Below are 17,777 nucleotides of genomic sequence, written 5' to 3'. Positions count from 1 at the left end.
GACTGTGGCCTGGTTGCTTTCCTGTGGGGAGGGAGACCCATACCCACGCACTCAGACTGTAGCCCCGGTGACCAACATAAGATACACCCGGGACACCCAGCCCCTTTCAGGGCATGACACAGTGTATTCTATGAGCCCAGCACCAGGCCAAGCCATAGAACACTTGAGCGCATGGTGCCTGGTGACAGACACAGTACCCTCCCCCGACGAGGAGACTGCACAGCCTCCTGACCCAGCCCAACCCCAACCTGGGGCAGAGAGAAAGGTCACTGGCACATAGTAAGTGTTTATTGAAATAGATTGAGTACTGCCTCCTCCCTTCACATGCAGGTAGGCACCCATGTAGCTCCTGATAGTTTCAAAGACCTGGGTGCCTTACAATCTCCCCACCAGGCCTAGATGTGCCAGTACCCCCGCCTCTGTTTCCCTCTGAAGCCCTCTCCTAGCACAGGTGGCACAGAAGAGTAAAGGGCTGAGTCTGAGGGAGAAGGCCCTGGCCGTACCAGGGATAGCCCTCAAGCCATGGCCCCAGGCAGGAATGAGAATTGGCATGCACTGGGGCCTGTCCACAGCTCTAGGCAGATGGGAGTTGGAGGGGGGCTTCTAATCAGAGGCCCCCTGTGATGACTGGCCAGTGCTCCAGAAGCTGGCCTAGCTGCTGGCGAGCATCATACCTGATGCTCCCTACAAGTACATATGCCTGTCCCTGGGCTGCTAGGAGATCCACTCGCTGCCAGAGGGGCTGGTCCCACCCCTCCTGTGGCCTAGCAAACCAAAGCCTGTATTGTCTGCAAGGGCTGGAGTTCTGATGGGCCCTGATGGGGACCCGTGCAGGTAGGAGAGGGCTGATGACTCTACCAGTCTAGCAGCTTCCAGGGAGAAGTCCCAGATTTTGCCTTTCTACCTAGCTGGGGTGAGGATTCACCAATTCAGTACCACCTAGGCATTGGTAGGGGGTGTTCTGTCCCCACTCCCTCCCAAGTTTGCTCTGTCCCCAGAGAGGGCTCAGGTGCCCTCTGAGGAACAGTGGGAGAAGTACCCTGGGTTGGAGAGCAGGCCAAAGAGCCGGCCTTGACTGGGCCCAGGAGGGGTGGACCTATATGGATGTTACCACCATTGGGACCTACAGGACAGGGAAGGGGAAAGAGGGTGGTTTGCTCCCTTCTTCTAAAGTCCTTGCACAGATGGCATATGATGACCAAGCTGCTTTCTGTGCTCACCCCTGAAGGAATGCAGACTGGGAGTCTACCCTGAGTGCAACTTACTGCAGTGCCCAGCCTCCCTGGGGAGCAGAACAGAGCTCTCCTAACAGCCACCCGGGAGGGCCAGAGACAAGCACCTCCGCCTGCCCAGAGGCCTAGCCTACATCTCAGCCCAGGACCCTGGCCATGTCTCAGGGCCTCTGGAAGGCAGGCAGGCGTCCTTGCTCACTGCTGGCCCAGTACTACTGTGGCCTGAGGGCAGAGAGGCAGACTGACTCAGGTGCTTCTGGGCTCCCAGACTTACTTCAACCCTGGCCTTTCTTCCCTCTGCCCGTAACCTCCCACAGGAACATTGTGCCAAACAAGTCCTTGAAGTAAGATTTATTACTAGGCCCTCTCGCTGGGGTCTCCCTTTGGGGGATCTGGGTCCAGACGGAGTGATAGAGTAAGAGGGTGTGTACCTGCTGACAGCGTGGGGCCAGGCCCTGCCTTCCTAGTGAGGCCCGTGCCCAAGCCCAGCGGCCACCCCATGCCAGGTGCCAGTGCTCACCCCACCCCCACCCTCCCCTAGCTCTTCTTGGCCTGCTCCCTGCGCCGGAGCTTCTCACGCTGCCGTGCAGCCTTCTCCTGGGCCTTGCGTGCCCTCTCGGCCGCGGCCGCCAGCTCCTTCGCCTTCCGCTTCACTAGCGCCCGGTCCTGCGAGTTGCTGAGCCCCAGGCTCTGGGGGAGGAACGCAGGGGTGAGGGAGAGGCCAGGCCCTGACTAGCCCAAGCCCCAGGTCCTTTGTGCCCCTAGTGGACTCTCTGGAGCCCTGCAAGTCCTCCCTAAAGTGTGGCCTCCCTCTCTTGGACTTGCTAATGGGTCAGAACCCTCAAAGCAAGAGTGGAATGGGAGTTGTTGGGAGAGATGAGGTTTGGGGGGGTGCCATGCCCCACCGCAATCTTTGGCTCCCATCCCTCCACACAGGATTTCAGCCTTGGCATGCCCTGCCTGATCCCCTGAGGCCCACAGAGGGGGAGTGACTGGCCCAAGGTCACACAGCTAGTTGGCCTTCTCCAGAGTCTCCCTGGGGAATCTTCTCACCACCTCTTCCCCAGGCAACTCAGCAGAGGGTGGGAAACAGGCTGGAAACTTTCCAGCACCGAGGTCAGAGGCCCCTGACCTTCCCCAACTACCACCAGCCACCAAGACTGAGAATTAGCCAAGGCGATCAGGGGAGAGGCCTGGCTTCCTATGATACCAGGAAACTCATTAAAAAGTCAGATGATATGATAGTCCCAAAAGTAGGTCACCCTGGAGATTTGGGCTGGAGTTTGAAGGTCAAACCAAATAATTGGTCTTGAGTTTCAAATTAGACTAAGGATCCATTTTTGAGTACAAAGATTAGGCCAAGGACCTTGCCTAGAGGTCAGAGGTCAGAGCTGTGGCCTTGGAGTGTAAAGGTCAGAATGAGAGGATCCCAGTCCTTGAAGGTTGCCTCAGTGCCTGGCTGGGTCACGGCCCTTCCCCTCTGACCCACCTTGAGTTTGCTTCCATCCAGCTGCAGCAGCTGCGGCCCATCCACCTGCCGTGCAGCAAACTCGGCAGCATATTGTTCCAAGTTGAGGCTCTGCAGCCACTGGCCCACCTGCTGACTGGTCCAGTGGTGAACAGCAGGGAGAGGTTCATCCAGGAACTGGGGTGGAGGCCAAGGAGAGTGAGGGGGAAGACAGGGCCTGTGGCCTGCACACCTGGCAGCATCAGAGGTCAGGGCTTACTCACCTCATCTGAAGACTGGGACAGCGTGTGGTAAGGGTAGGAACACTTGGTCTCCTGCCGGGGACCACTCGGGATCTTGGGGCTGCTGCTGGGGGGTGTGGAGTCATCACTCAGGGTGGATTCCTAGACAGGGAGGGGTGCACGCTGCTGAGGAAAGGGCTTGCTCCCAAGCCCAAGGCAGTGCCGCCAATCCCCTGCCCTCAGCTGGATGGAGCTAGGCAGTAGGAGTTCTCAGTGTTTCTGTGCATGAACCAGGAGCTGGACAGGCACATACCATAGGGTCACTCATGTAAGGCATGAGGATTTGAGGTTCTAGGAGGACGTGGGGCTAGAACTGAGCCAGGCAAAATAGCAGGAATGGAGGAGGTATCAGCCTACGTGTTGCTTCCTACAAACAGCAGATCAGGATTACTTCAGGCCAGGTCAGGTGTCCCTGCCTGTGGCTTCTCACCATGCCCTTCAGCCCCTTGGCTTCTTGTAAGTGCCTGGTTAGAGGCTGTAAGCTCTATGAGGGCCTGGCCTGTGTTTATTCACCATGGTGTCCCCAGGGCCCAGCACAAGAGAAGGAAGAAATGGAAGAATGGAAGGAGGGCATGTAGAGAGGGAGGAAAGAAGGAAGGCCAAGTCAGAAGTCACACTGTGACTCCTCCCCTGAATTCCCAGCTTTCTGATCTCCTCTGACTCTGCTGTACGTAAGAAACAGAACCACAGAATAACTGGGTTGAGGGTCCTAAAGCCTGGCAACTAATCCATGTGGCAAGCCCCTTGTCTGGGCCTTCATTTGTTCATCTGTGTAATGCAAGTGTAAGCCTTTGTGAGAGTAAAGCAGAAACATGCATGTGGAGCTTTGTGAGCTGTGTGAACATAAACAGATGCTCCTTACTGCTTTTGTTACCTGGTTTCACTTCTCCTACAGGGTTTCAGGCTTTCTGAGCATTAGCTAGGTTGCGGTCCTATTCACCTCTCTTTCCCCCAAGTGTTACCCCACTACACAGGTGGCCCAGCTCCTAAGACAGGATGTGGAGCTAGAACTGAGCCAGGTGGAAGAGCTGGCCAGGATGGAGGAGCCCTCAGGCTAGGCATGTGGCAGGGGAATCAGTGTCCAGTGATGCATGTTGAATAGATGCAGCAATGAATGAATCAATGAATGAACTACTCAATATGAATGAGTGAATGAACTCAGAGAATGGATAAATTAATGAGTCCATGGATGGACAAATGGACGCTATGAATGCCTGGATCCCAGCCTGAGCCAGGGTGAAGCATGCCGTCTTGTCACCTGAGGGTGGGGGGCCAGAAGGCCATGGACTCACCTGAGAAGCTGACTTCTTAGGGCTGAAGCCCTCATGTTTAGGAGAGCAGGCAGGGGAGGTGGTGCTGCCAGAGGACGCCGAGCCCTTGCCGCTGTCTGTGAACCAGGAAAAGGGCAGGAACGGGGAGCCCCCTGACCTGCCGGCCCCCTCCACCGACTCCCTGTGGAGAGAGTGCCCTGCATGGGTGTGGACACCGAGGGGAGGCCAGGGACCCCCGGGAGCTACGGGGGGAAGCAGTGGCTGAGGCACTATCAGTATGGCTTACCTACTGCCCACTGACAGGCGGTTGCTGCCCTTGTCCTTCCGGCTCTTGCTGGTGGACGCTCTGCGTAAGGTGACCCTGTGGAGAGGTGGAGTGAGCGGGGTGGTGTGGCCCGCTGTGCCACCGTGCCCCCTGACAGCTCCAAGCCTTTGGTTCTAGCCCCTCCACCACTCACCCCAGGTCCAGGAACTTCCGGCGAGTCTTCTTATCCAGGCCGATGGTGGGGCTGGCAGGCTCAGGTGGGCTGGCATCCCGGCTGTCATCTGGGGAAGAGAAGGAAGCAAATAACCTGTGTGTGGCTTGCCTGCCTTCTTCAGCTGCCAGTGTGAGGAGGCAGAAGCTCTCATGGCTTAGAATCCGGTAACCTGGCTCTTCACAGCTGTGACCTAGGACAAATCACTACCTCTCTGAGCTCCCTTCATCTCAAATATGGGAATAATAACACCTTCCTATTTCATGAGATGTTCCTGAAAGCATTACACAAACCATAAGCCACCCTGAAAAGTAGAGACCGCTACTACTTACCGTTAATCTTACTTTTGCCAACTTCCCACCAGCCTTCCAATCTTACATACCACTTTCTCGAAGTTTTTCAGGATGCCCCCAACTAGGTCCTTTCACCCTGATACATGCTCTCCCACCACCGTGCATGTTTCTCACATAGCACTTAATACAGCTTGTAACTACATTTTAAAGGATTACTTGATTTCTTCCTCCTCAAACTAGTGGTTTCTCCCGGCAACTCCAAGCACCGTGAGGACAAGAACTCCATCTGTTTGCTTACTCATGTGTTCCGGGGTCCAACAGTGTCTGGCACCTGGTAGCCGCTCAATAAAGCAAAGAATGAACCTTGATGCTTACTCCCCACCTCCCCCAGCCCAGACATTCTGGCCCACGTGGTCCAGCCCTGCGCTTCTGCGTCCGCCGGGACTCGGAGGGGCCGCTGCAGACCCGATGCACACCAGCAGGGGGCGCCCCGCCGGCCGCCGCTCACCTTCGCTGTGCGGCTCTGCGCGCGGGTGGCGGCGCACGAAGCTGGGCGAGCTGTCCGAGGAGGGCGCGGAGCGCGGCGGAGAGCAGGAAGCGGCGGCCAGGCCCTCGTGCGAGGCGGCGTTGTGCAGGGGCCGGTAGCGTGTGAGCGGCGAGGGCGGCGTTTCGTCCTCCTCCAGGCTGCGCCGCAACCCCGGAGGCTCCAGGCAAAAAGAGCCCCCGGCCGGGGACCCCGGGCCCGAGTGCAAAGGCGAGCGCAGCCGGTGCAGGGGGCTCCCGCAACCGTCCATCACCTGGGGAAAGTGGCAGCTGCTCACTGTCAGCCCTCCTCTCCCTTCCCAGAGGGACGGTGTCACACTGTAAAGTGCGAGAGAAACCCCCTCCCCACCTCACCCCAAAGCCAGGAACCCAGACTTTTTTTTTTGGTTCCTTGGGAACTTGGAGGGAAGGTTCACCCCTGCCGGAGGGCAGAGGGGTGGCTTGGCATTGAGCCGGGGGGAGACAGGGCCTTCAGTCACACAGGCTGGGGTTGAATCCTGCTTCTTTCACCTCACTGTGTGACTTCAAAACTGAACCTCTCAGAGACTCAGTTTCCTCATCTGTATGATGGGAATGGTTATACCTTCCTTAAAGGGATGAAATGAGCCATATGTGAATTCGGGTAATATTTGTTGGCATTATGATGTCAGAAGTCTGGGGTGTGGTTTCCCAGGAAGAGGTGTTTGGAGGGATTATCCAGGGGCAAGAAGGGTGGGTGGGGTATGTGTGATTAGGTGGGTTGCCCTAACCTTGCCTCCAGGCCCATCGGAGCCTTCACCATCCTCTGCAGAGCTAGCACTGTCCCGAAGCCTCGAGCGGGACGGCCGGTGTCTCCGGCCCTTGGCCAGTAGTTGGGCCCGGGCCTTGTGTAAACTGCTGTCCAGTCTGACGGTCTCTGGCACAGCCAAGTCCAGGTCTGTGAACCGGGTGAAAGGGCAGAGACTAGACACATGCGGACAGCCAGCCCAGAGGCCCACCTCAAGTGGCCACCTGCACTCATACCCCGGACATTCAACAAATGTTTCCAAATGCTAGGTGCCAAGAGTACAAATGAGATGGAAAGCAGGCTCTCTCATAGTCCCTCAGGGGGCTGACATGTCAGCACATAAATACAGCAGTGTGATGGAACTCACGGGCACCGGAGGACTGGGCAGCCCTGTTCGGATGGGTTGGAGGAGGGAACACCAAGCTGGGTCTTACGGTCTGGGTAAGAGTTTACAAGAGAGCAGTTTGCAAGCTCATATATGCAATGCTGAGAAGTGGGGAAGCAGAGGGGGGTCAACTCCAGAGCAAATGAAAGGTGTGTTTGTGAAGGGGAGGGCTGGGGAGTGAGGCTGAAGAGAACATGGTAATAATGGCTACCACTTAAGAACCTACTGTGTGCCAGAATGTATATTCATTACCTTTTCTATTTAACTACCTGAAGGCTAGGTACAGCTATCAGGCACATTTTATAGCTGAGCAAATGAGGTTCGGAGAGGTTAAGTCCCTTGACTGAAGCCACCAGTTAGCAATGGTCCTGGCTAATCTGGTTCCAGAGACTGGCCTTGCTGGGGACACTGGCTGCCACACTCAGGATTGCACCCTGAGACAGCATTGCTGAGAGGGCCCACAGTTGAAATGGTGCAGGCAGATCCCCTACAAGCTGGTGGAGGGGAAGGGAAGAAAATCCACAGTCCCCTGAAGCCTGTCTCGTGGGTCCTAGGGTCAGTGGTGCAGGGCTATGTCCTGGATGAAGACATGGAAGAAGAGCAGGTAAACCTCAAACAGATCATGCATAAATCCTATTGCTCCTAGTTTCACTTTTTCATTTGCTCCATCTGAGAATGAAGCCCTCATTCTGCACTGTCCCAGAGCTTGGCACTGGGGTCTCCAGGCTGAACAGGGGTCCCCAGGTTACCAGACCTCAGGATGGGTCATGACCTTTCTCCCTTACTCCCCCAACCCCAGGATCTCAGGGTCCCAAATCCCTGTCATGCCTGTCACTCATTATTCATGCCTGTCCTGCCTTGCCTGCTCCTCTTTCTCTTGTCTGCAGACACCCCCTAAGCCACCCCAGTTTCTCTCCCTGCTTAATGACCACCTGTCTGTTTCTTGCCCTGGCCCCCCTCTGAATCCCAAGCCTGGGCTCCTCAGCACCTGCCAGAGAACCTCCAATATCAGAGGCACCCAGACATCTCAAGCCATCAAAATGAACCCACCACCTTGCCTCAAACTGACTTCCCTGCTCCCTGCCTGAGTAAAAGGCCCCATTGTCCACCCATCTGCCAATTCAACAGCTTTGAGCTAACCTCCCCCTCAGCCCCACCCAGTTGGTAATTCATGTGTCCAGCTGCCTACGTGATTCCTCCACTTGGTTTTGCAGCAGGCATTTTTAGCATGCACGTCAAAACTGGCCTCCTGACCCCCACCCCGAGCTGTTTCCCCTAGTGGTCCCCCCTTGGCGAATGGCAACTCCATCCTTCCAGCTGCCCAGGCCACACCCTGGAGTCACCCTTGACTCCTCTGTTTCCCTCCCACCCTACAAACTGATCCATCCACAATTCCTGTTAGCTCTACTTTTGAATTATATCTAGGTATACTGAAATATTTATGTTGATAGGATATATTTTGGATTAGGTTCAAAATAATCCTGAGGAACAGGAGGAGAGAGTGGAAAGGGATACAGATGAGACAAGACTGGCCAGGAGCTGATGATTGTTGAGGTTGAGGGAGAGGTACATGAGCGTGTAATGGAATACACTGAGCTAGTCCTTCGACTTTTAATTTCCCACCATAAAATACTGTGTATGTGTCTGTCTGTGCACACAACTCACATGCACACAGAGAGAGTAGAGAGCAGAAAGCGAAGGGAGAAGAGGAGAGGATGGGAGGGCAGGGCAGAGGAAAGGAGAGGGAGACCCACCACCTCCCTGGTCTAGGCCACCATAACCTCTTGCCTCAATTATTTAAAAAGCCTCCCAGCTGGTCTTTCCTCCTCCCTTTCCCATTTACAGTCTATTTTCGACATAGCAGTCCAAGTGATCCTGACAAAACATGTCAGCTTTTGTTACTCCTCTGCTCAGAAGCCTCCAGGAACTTCCATCTCACACAGAGTAAGAGTCCAGGTTCTCCCAGTGGCTTTCCAGACTTAGTCTGCGCTCCCTTATTTCTCCGAGCTTCTACTTCTCTCCCTCTCCCTCTCTCCACTCCAGCTACTCTGCCCTCCTAGCTCTTCCTCACACAAACCTAGCCTGCACCTCAGGGCCTTTGCACTTCCTCTTCCCTTTTCCTCCTTGGCTCTAGACAGATTTCTGCATGATTCTCTCCCTCACCTCCCTCAGGTTTTTGCTTAAATGCTTTCTCTCATTGAGGACATCCCTGAGCACCCAATTTATAGTTCCCCCTAGAATCCCATCCCTTATTTATTCCTATGTAATTTATCATTTTCTGACATATTATGTATTTACTCATTTAGCTTATTATCTCCTTCCACCCATTAGACTGTCAGCTCCATGAGGGCAGATGTTTCTCTATTTTGTTCATTGCTCTAACATAGCATAGAATGGTGCCTGGTACATAGTAGGTGCTTAGTAAATATTATTTTTTTTAAAAAACGAGTTTTTTTTAGCACCCTGCCTCCACCTGCCTCCCTCTCCACTCTCTACAAGGTAGAAGAAACTCTCTAAAGTACATTTCTGAGTGTGCCCTCTACACTCTTGCTTTTGAAACCTGGTGGTGAGGAGGGCAGGGGGCTGGTCCTAAACATAAAGTTCATGCCCCTCAGCTCTCCATTCAAGGCCTGAGGGGTTCCAAGCCACCCTTTCTGTGATCCCCACACTGCCTCCTCTGTACAGCCTGCTCTTACACGGCCCTGTGGTGAAGCACATGGGCCCCAGAGCTAGACGGCCCAGGCTGAATCCAGTTCTGCCTCTTGCTGGCTGGGTGGCTCTGGACCCATTACTTACATTTAGGTTTGGCTTCCTCATCTGTAATATGGGGTCCTAATAGAGGTATCATAGAGTTGTGAGCATTAAATAAAATGACCCATATAAAGCACTTTGCCTTAATGCCTGTGACATGGTAAGCGCTTCATTAAGTACTAGCTGTTGGTGATGTTTGTACTAAACTGCTTATACTGGTACCTCGATACCTGCCTCTACCCGCGTTTCCCACCTGCCTCCCATGCTCATGCTGTTCTCTCTGTGCCATCACTCTCCACCCCTTCTTTGGCTGTCAACTCAAATACATCATCTCGCCACCACCTGCCAGCTCTGGACAGCTTCAGGCCTCAGCACTGCAATCTGGTTAGAAATGACTATCCTATGCCAGGCTGCACACTGCCCAGGACAAAGCCCTTCACTGTCCACTGAGTATCACGAGAGCCTGGTGCAGGTCCAGGTGGGGAGTGGGTACTCCAGTGGTGTTTGATGAATTGAAGCAAAGTCACACTTTGTGGACTGATGCATAGCTGGTCAGCGATGGGCTCAAGACACACGGAGGTGCTGATGCCCATTCCATCACATCCCCATTTTAATCCTCAGCATGGCACTCCTCACCACCTAATATGCTCCTTGTTTAGTTCAATGGGCTTTATTGTCGGTCCCCTGCTTACCCCTGCACTAGAATCCAAGCTCCATATGGGCAGTAACTTTATTAGGCGTGTTGGGGGCTGTCTCTCTAGGGCCTGGGACAGAGCCTGGCACATATTAAGAGCTCAGTAATATTTATCGAATGGATGAGAGATGGGGTGACTGGGGAGCTACAGCTTTAGATTAGGTAGCCAGGCTGAAGTGTGGGTGACAGTAAAGAGCCAAGGTGGCAGGGAGAACAAGAAAGGGCTTTGTAAGGTGAAGCGGCTGTGTGGGCTTGGGGTTGTCTGGGCTGGTGTCTGAGGATCCCCAGGGCCAGTGTAGCCTCCAAGGACAGGGACTGGCCTGGCTGAAAGGGAAGGGAACCCAAGTTGTCCAGGGGTAGCTGGGGTGGCTTGGAGAGGGGAGAGATACTGTCAAAGGACTGCTTTCTTGGACCCCAGGCTCAACACCACTCATCTTATTCTTTAGCTGCCCCTGTCTTCCTTTTGGTGTTTCCAGTCTCTGGGGCTGAGCTGGAGAAGGGAGCTCTCTGTCCCCTGCTCTGACACAGAACCCCCGGGCATTATCTCAAGGCAGCAGGGATTGAGGACTGAACCACAGAATAACAACAGCTAATACTTATTGCTCTCTCACTGTGCTGGGCACCAGCTCTAAGTGCATTACAATTACTAGCTCATTTAATCCTCCCCCCAACCCTGCAAGGAGGAGACTCCAGGGATCCCCAGGGCAGCCTTAATTTGCCCCAGGGCATTAGTTGGAAATGAGTGGGCCAGGATTATAGGCAGTCTCCGTGTACACCTCCCAAGACCGCTAATCCTCCTCTGAGGCAAAGATGGGAGTGACCTGTGAGTCCAATGCCTCATTTTACAGGTGGGGAAACTAAGGCTCAGAAAGGAAAGATGCAGCCAAGTGTGCAGAGGGAGATAGGGATGGTTTCCAGGTCTCCCGGCTCCCAGGCCAGTGCTCTTGCTGTTCTGCGGGGTCTGGGGAGGGGAGCTGATGAGCACCTCCAGCACTCAGCTGGTACCCAGCCACCCTGGGCCAGGGAGAAGGCCCTTTACCTCTGACTCTGGGCCACATCAGGACCGTGGTCATTTCACCTTGGAGGGTCTAAGGAGCAAAGGGACTCCAGAGGGGCTTGGGGCTTTTGGAAACAAGGTGGGCCTGTCTCTCCTCTGGTCCCTGCTCTCCCTCTGCCTGTATCTGTCTGTCTCCCTCTCAGTCTCTCTCCCCAGCAGGGAGTTAGCCTGGCCCTGAGTAGTGGGGAGTCATGAATATTTAATTGCCTTCCCTATCAGGCAGCAGACAAGGCAGGTTAGCTACCTCAGCAGGTTGAGGAGAAGGAAAACAAGAAGAGTTGGGGTGAGGGTGGGAGGAGTAGAGGTCAAGAAGCCCAAGAAAGCTCATCTTGTCAGGCAAGGCCTGGGGGGAGATGGAGAGACTCAGAGTCTGAGGTCCAGAGGCAGCTCAAGTCTAGGGGAGTCCAGGAGGCCAACCTTCCATTCCACAGGGAGGCCTGGCAGGAAGTGGTGTTCCCCAGGAGCCAGAAGGCAGCAGTTCCTGGCATTTCCAGGGCATGTGGCCATGGGGGGGGAAGATGAGGTAAGCAGGGGAGGGTAAGGAAGTAGAGATGAAGAGAGATAGCAGGGGAGGAGAAGCTGGGAGCTGCTTAAGGCTGTGCACGTACTGTAGGCTTCAGGCAGCTGCTTCTGTGTCCCCACCTCTCCCTCCATGTTCCTTTGCTCCTGAGTCCATCTGGGAAACAGCCTTTCTTTCCACACCAATGCATGCTGGGAGCTCTGCCCTGTCAGGGTCAGGGTGGTCTTTCTCCACACAATAGAAAGGCTGCAGGAGGTAAATGATGGTGCAGGCAAGTATACACATGCACCCCAGTATATGAGTATACCCCAGTGTGTGTGTGCACCCCAGTGTGTGCATGAACCCCAGTGTGTACAGAGGGGCCTGGTCTGGGGGTATTGAGGCTGAGTGTGTGTTATGTATTTGATTTCCATGCACATCCATGTCGGGTGAGGTCCTTATTTATGCAACTTGGAGGTAACATGTGTCACCTGTGCTGGGGGATACAGGTGTATAGCACAGTGACTGAGAGCATGGAGTCTGAAGTTCTAGTTCCAGCTCTGCCACTAACCTGCCATGTGATCTTTAAAGCAAGTTGCTTCAGTACTCTGTGCCCTCCATTCGTCTATATAATGGGCATACTTCTTAGCATTACTCTGAGGATTAAATGACACAGTGCATGTGAGATGGGGGTGCTGGCCTAGTATCTGACATGACATAAGCACTTAATCAATGGAGACCCTTACTGTTATTGTTGTTCTAATTGGCATGTCCACTCAGACAGTAGTGACAGAGAATCAGGCTGTAAGGTCACAGCACACACACACACATATACACACACAGATGTCCCCAAGGGAACCCCCCAATGCCAGGTGGCCTTGGCTAGAGATATAGCTGAACAGAACTTACCAAAAACCTCATCTGTGGGTTCTCGGAGCTTTGAAGAAGCCATGACTCCAGACAGCTGGGGAGAACAAGGTGGGAGAGAGAAAAAGACTGTGGAGAAGAGGTTCAGGTTGGTGGAGGCAAGGGTACTGCCAAAGGCTACCTGTTCCTGGACTTCTGGCTCCTCACCTTCCCTTAGAACCCTTCTTCCAGCCCCCTGGGAGAGAGGCCATCTGAGCCACACCCAGATTGTGCAGCCTTGGGCAGGAGCAAATCCAGGGTGTAGACACAGGCCCAGTCCTGCGGTCTTGATCCAAGCTGATTTGCCGTGTGCCTTCACGTGGGTCACTGAACTTCTCCCCTTCACTCTCCTGGGCCTTTCCATCATTAGCATTCCCTAAAAACTTAGTCACCATAAATTGTCCAACAGAAATCTGGGAGAAATCTTGGAGATTATTAACTCCAGTACTCTCATTTTGCAAATAAGGAAACAGAGGGGAGAATGGCTGGCCTAAGATCACCCAACAAACTAATGACAAAGTCAGGACCAGAAACCACGTTCTTTCATTCATCCCTTTACCTACCTACCTACTTATCCATCCATCTACTTGCTCATTCATCCATCCATTTGTTCACTCATCCATCCACCATCACCCATTCATTTACCTATCCATTCATCCACCCATCTTTGCATCCATCAATTCATACCACCCATCCATCCATCACCCAGTTCTGCCTGCCCCCGCTCATCACTGAGGCACTCACCACCTGCCTTCCTGAACACGAGCTGTTCAGGAAGCTGGCACCATCAGCAGGGCCGCTGTTCTTGACAAACTCACAGTTCTCACAGTTCTAGAAAGACTCACAGATGCAGGGGGGTATGAGGAGTACTCATAACAAAACAGTGGACAGCCAAATCTCTATGATGCATCAACTACATTCTGGGAAGAAGTGTGGATGGGTAAGGGTTTTGCTGTTTTGGCTTTTGGTGGGAAGCAAGAAGGGAAGGCAGGTGGAGAAACAGGATACGTGCAGCTGAAACAATGTGTCCTAGCAGACCTAGGAGAGAAGCAGCTCTAAACCAAGGTCTGGGTGTTAGAGGGGCAGGGGAATACCAGACAAGGGAAGTGAGAGGAAGCTCAGGGGCAGGGGCAAACTGCATGCTGGGAAATGACCTCTGATTACTCCTAGCACTCCGGTCCCCATGAGAAGGGCAAGACACTAGGCTAGACCATACATTTAATAGGTGTAGGAAAGCTAGGCCACATGCTTACTGGGGTCTTTTCTAACTCTTCTCTTGTTATTACATAGATATCATCTCACTGTGAGCTGGCCAGGCTTAGGATTCTTAGTATCTCCACCCTACAGATGGGAAAACTTGAGATGCAGGAGATAAGAGGCAGAACTCCACCTGGTCACCTGTCCCTCAGCCCTATCCTGGGTGATGACCTGGAGTTTTGGAGAATCCTAATGAGGAAAGGACTACTGGGAAATGGGAGACAGGTGGAGGGAGGAGAGCAGCTAGGAGGACTGAGAGACACTTCAAAACCACCTCCATCCCAAGCTCCTTGGATGCTTAGGGCTGATGGCAGGAAATGAGGTATGAGAAGGAGCCAGGGACATGGGACCTCCAAGAACCCTCCTGTTGTTCTTGAACTCTGGGTGCTAGCAGCAAAGAAGTTCTAGACCCTCTCTTCCTTCTTGAAGGGCCAGATGGGAAGAGATGCTGCCCCTAAGAATGAACCAAATTCCCTCATTCAGTCACAAAGCCTCATCTGGCCAGGACCCAGCTAGCTGCCATCTCCTCCAGAAAGCTGTCCTAGATAGACCTACCCCCTCCCATTTGTGTACAAAATTTCTAAATCCACCCTTCTCCAACTCCTGGGAAATGGGGAATTTTTCATACTTCATTGAGTCCCCAGATGTGCCATGTCTTCCCTACATCAGATGAGAGCTTCCTGAGGAGGGCCAGTGTTCCCCCTCAGACTGGGGACTCTCTGACAGTCAGAACTGCACCCTACCCCCACAAGAACAGAGCTCCCTGAAGGCAGTAGTGTGTCTCCTCTCTTAGACTACCTGAGAATGGAGATCCCATATGTTCTTTATTCCAGGTCCCCAGGGAGAGTGGAGCCCCTCCTGTGGATGGAGTCCTCTTTCAGATAGCCTCTGAGGTGGGCTAGCGCTTCCAGCTCACACCTGGGCCCAATTCATCCCAATTCAACACGAACTCCTTTCTTTCCCTCCCTTCAACAACTAAGTCCCTGAGGTGGGTATGAGGGGACGCCCCCCAAAACACTGTCCCATGGTGGACTCTGGGAAGCAGGACACTGGGGAGGTCACCAGGCCCCTCCCACCCAAACCCCTCCTTCCAAAACTGAGCCTTGGAAAATTAGACCAGCCCCCTAATTCACAGTCCTACACACACACACACACACTCACTCACTCACTCACTCACTCACTCACTCACTCACTCAACTAGGTAACTGCCACAAGATGTACATGAACCTGGCCTGGATACAGTCTGGGCTGGGTGCTACCAGGCCACTCCTTCCTCCCAGAGCTTCCAAGTCCCAGAGGAATAGCACCTGTGATTTTTGAACTTTATCTGGGAGTAAGGGAGGCCTGCCAGCTCAAAGTTTCCTGGGACCCAAGGGAAGAAGAAAGAGGAAAAGTGGGTGCACAAGTCCTGGAGGGAGGTGGGGAGCAAGAACAGAGAGAAGCCAGTGGAGAGTCAGGCCACAGAGCTGCAGAGAGAAGGAAGAGCAAGAAAGAGAGGAGAGAGTTGGGCCAGGGAAAGCAGTGGTGGAGACAGTGCTCCAGTGGCCAAGGGAGGCCCAAGGGAGGGCGTTGGGAGCCAAGAGTCTGCCCTGGGGAGAGGGGCGGCCCCAGCAGGGCAGGCAAGAGAAACGGGTCCCTGAAAGAGAAGAAAGAGACCAAGAGAGAAGTGCAGCCGGGAAAGGCCAGGAAGGAGCGGCCTGAGGGCTGGGGAAGCAGTTGTGGAGCTAGAGAAAGGGGTGCCCCCTCAGAGAGGCCCAGGCTTGGGGCATTCCGCAAAAGTCGGATCCCCCCTGTGCTCCCCGGAGATGGGGTTGGGGTGAAGGACAGGACATGTACTGCACTTCCAGGGCTTCTCTCCCCCAGTCAGAGTCGGGGCTAGTTTCTCTCCAATCCATCAGTCCAACTCGGTGGGCAAGGAAGAGTTAAGGCCTCTCCCCCTCCCCCAACACCAGTTTTTAAAAATTTCTCCAGGAGGGAGAGGATTAGGGGCACCAATCCCATCTCCGCCCCCTCCCCTGACAGCCCAGCACCCTAGCTCTGCGCGGGCCCCCTAGGGACAGGGGAAGAAAGGCTGTTGTTGCTTCGTCTCATCCAACCCTACTCAGGGTCCCACCGTGAGCCCAAGTGGCCCCCAGGCCCGCTTCCCCGGCCACTTCGGGGTCCTTGGGATCCCAGCCCCTCACCTCCAGCATCGGTCATCTTCAGCGTCCGGAGCCTCGGGAACCCCTCAGGCCCATGGTGCTCGAGGCGGGGGTCCAGACGGGAGAGGGGCGGGGGCCGTCACCCCGGCCGCGGGGGGTTCCGGGCTGGCTCGATCCGCTCCATCCCGAGGGTGGGGTGGGGTGGACGAGGAGGGTCCTAGAGCCGGAGGGAATGGGTGCAGGGTGGGGAGAGAGGAAGGTTTGCAGGAAGCTGGAGGCGCGGGCGGGGCTGGACCAGGAGACCTGACGGGAGGATGCTCCGTGCGTGTGTGTGCGTGCGTATGTGTGTGTGTGTGTGTGTGTGTGTGTGTGTGTGCGCGCGCGCGCGCGCGTGAGAGAGAGAGAGACCCGGAGAGGGAGAGGGAGGGAACCACCTCCCCGCCCGCCAGGCCCGGCCGAGGCGGTGTCCCCCGCCTGGAAGGCCGTTACGTGTTGCGCTCCGTTGCGTCGCGTCCGCGGGGCCCGCGAGGGTCCTCCAGGAAGGGGCGACGCGGAGGTCGCGTGGCGGGGAGGCCGGGCGCCGGGGAGACAAAGAGCGGGCGGGGAAGGAGGGGGAGGAGCGGAGGCTTCAGGAGCCCGGGGGAGGGGGAGGCGGCCCCGCTCAGGCAAGGGGATTCTGAGTTGCGGCTACTTCTCGGCCCGCAGGAGGCGGCCCCGCCTTAGGACCCACGGGGCTTCTGTCATCCGCAAGGTCTGTGAGGGCCCCCGATTCATCCATTCTACAACCGTTCTGCGGAGCAGTTGTGCACGCCCAGGCCCGAGGGGCGCGGGGCACAGAACCGACCTGGCCTAGGCCGTCGGGGCTCGCGGCGTTGTCAGGGGTATACAGATGATGGGGAGGCCTCCACAAGGCTGGGCGCCGGGAGTCCAGGCTCACAGAGGACACTTTAGCGAGGGAAGAGAGCACCGGAGGGTGCTGGGCCGCAGGGGTCGGGTTGCTCGGGGTGGCAGGTGAAGGTAACTCCTGGAGGGAGGATTCCTGGAGGAGGTGATGTGTTGGCTACTCCTGCAGGCCAGGGCAGTGGGGCTTGGGGGTCTGAGTGGCAGGCGAGTGAGATAAATGGGGCTCAGGTCTGCATTTCAGAAAAAAGCCCTTGGCTCCTGTGTGAATTGGAGAAGGCTGCTTGAAGGCAGGGACACCCTCTGAGGCTGTTAAGAGATGCTGTTAGTAGGCATGAAGACTAAAGATCAAGTTAAGAACTATCCAGGATGTAGAACTGAAGAGATTGACAGATCTGGGGACTGGCTGGCCACAGGGTAAGGAGGGGTCTAAGGATGACTGTAGGTTTGGCTTGAGGCCAAGAGCCTTGGGGCGGGCGAGGGGGGGGGTGATGAGGTCAGACTTGGACCTGGTGAGCTGGAGGTGGTGGCAGGCCAGCCAGGGGAGATATATGTAATAATTAACAACCAGCTATCAATCATACTGTGATGGTTTAGGAGGAGCCAGGCACTGTACCAAGTACTTTTCTCAGATTATTAAGGTCACTCTTATGATAAATCTGAGGTAGGTGTTTCTATTACACCCATTTTAAGAGGGGAAAATGGAGACTTAGAAGAATGAAAGTGGTTTGTTCAGAGCAAGTGATGAGGTTGAATAAGGGGGTACAGAGCTTAGGGTAGAGGCATGCACTCTATAGGGATAGAGCTCCCTGTTGGCACGCTGGAATCTCCGCAGTCTCAGGTCCTGCAGGGGTTGT

General features: G+C 54.8%; 1 protein-coding gene across 4 annotated transcripts; it reads right to left on the bottom strand.

Moving 5' to 3' along the window:
• Positions 1-1,568: 1,568 nt before the first annotated feature.
• On the bottom strand, positions 1,569-16,636 carry SAMD14 (sterile alpha motif domain containing 14). 4 transcript variants are annotated; one of them, XM_073235463.1, is made up of 11 exons: positions 16,510-16,636; positions 16,063-16,237; positions 12,626-12,680; positions 6,314-6,480; positions 5,530-5,818; positions 4,711-4,798; positions 4,539-4,613; positions 4,274-4,433; positions 2,964-3,083; positions 2,722-2,877; positions 1,569-1,922 (listed from the first exon to the last, which is right to left on the bottom strand). In XM_073235463.1, exons 2-11 carry the CDS (start codon positions 16,069-16,071, stop codon positions 1,770-1,772), a joined length of 1,272 nt encoding a protein of 423 aa, XP_073091564.1. In that variant the 5' UTR covers positions 16,072-16,237; positions 16,510-16,636; the 3' UTR covers positions 1,569-1,769. The 4 variants fall into 4 exon arrangements, with proteins under 4 accessions (XP_073091564.1, XP_073091565.1, XP_073091566.1 ...); XM_073235464.1 differs by lacking the exon at positions 16,510-16,636 and adding an exon at positions 16,455-16,471; XM_073235465.1 differs by lacking the exons at positions 16,063-16,237; positions 16,510-16,636 and adding an exon at positions 12,791-13,512.
• Positions 16,637-17,777: the final 1,141 nt, after the last annotated feature.

This window comes from Manis javanica, chromosome 4 (assembly GCF_040802235.1).
Source record: "Manis javanica isolate MJ-LG chromosome 4, MJ_LKY, whole genome shotgun sequence".
Lineage (NCBI taxonomy): Eukaryota > Metazoa > Chordata > Mammalia > Pholidota > Manidae > Manis > Manis javanica.
This window is presented reverse-complemented; position numbering and strand designations above follow the sequence as displayed.

Excerpts from the sequence above, each read along its gene's own strand:
- SAMD14 (XM_073235463.1), bottom strand. Across the intron at positions 6,481-12,625 it reads ACCCACAGATGAGGTTTTTG|ACCTGGACTTGGCTGTGCCA; the intron begins GTAAGTTCTGTT and ends CCCGGTTCACAG. Across the intron at positions 4,799-5,529 it reads CGCAGAGCCGCACAGCGAAG|ATGACAGCCGGGATGCCAGC; the intron begins GTGAGCGGCGGC and ends TCTCTTCCCCAG.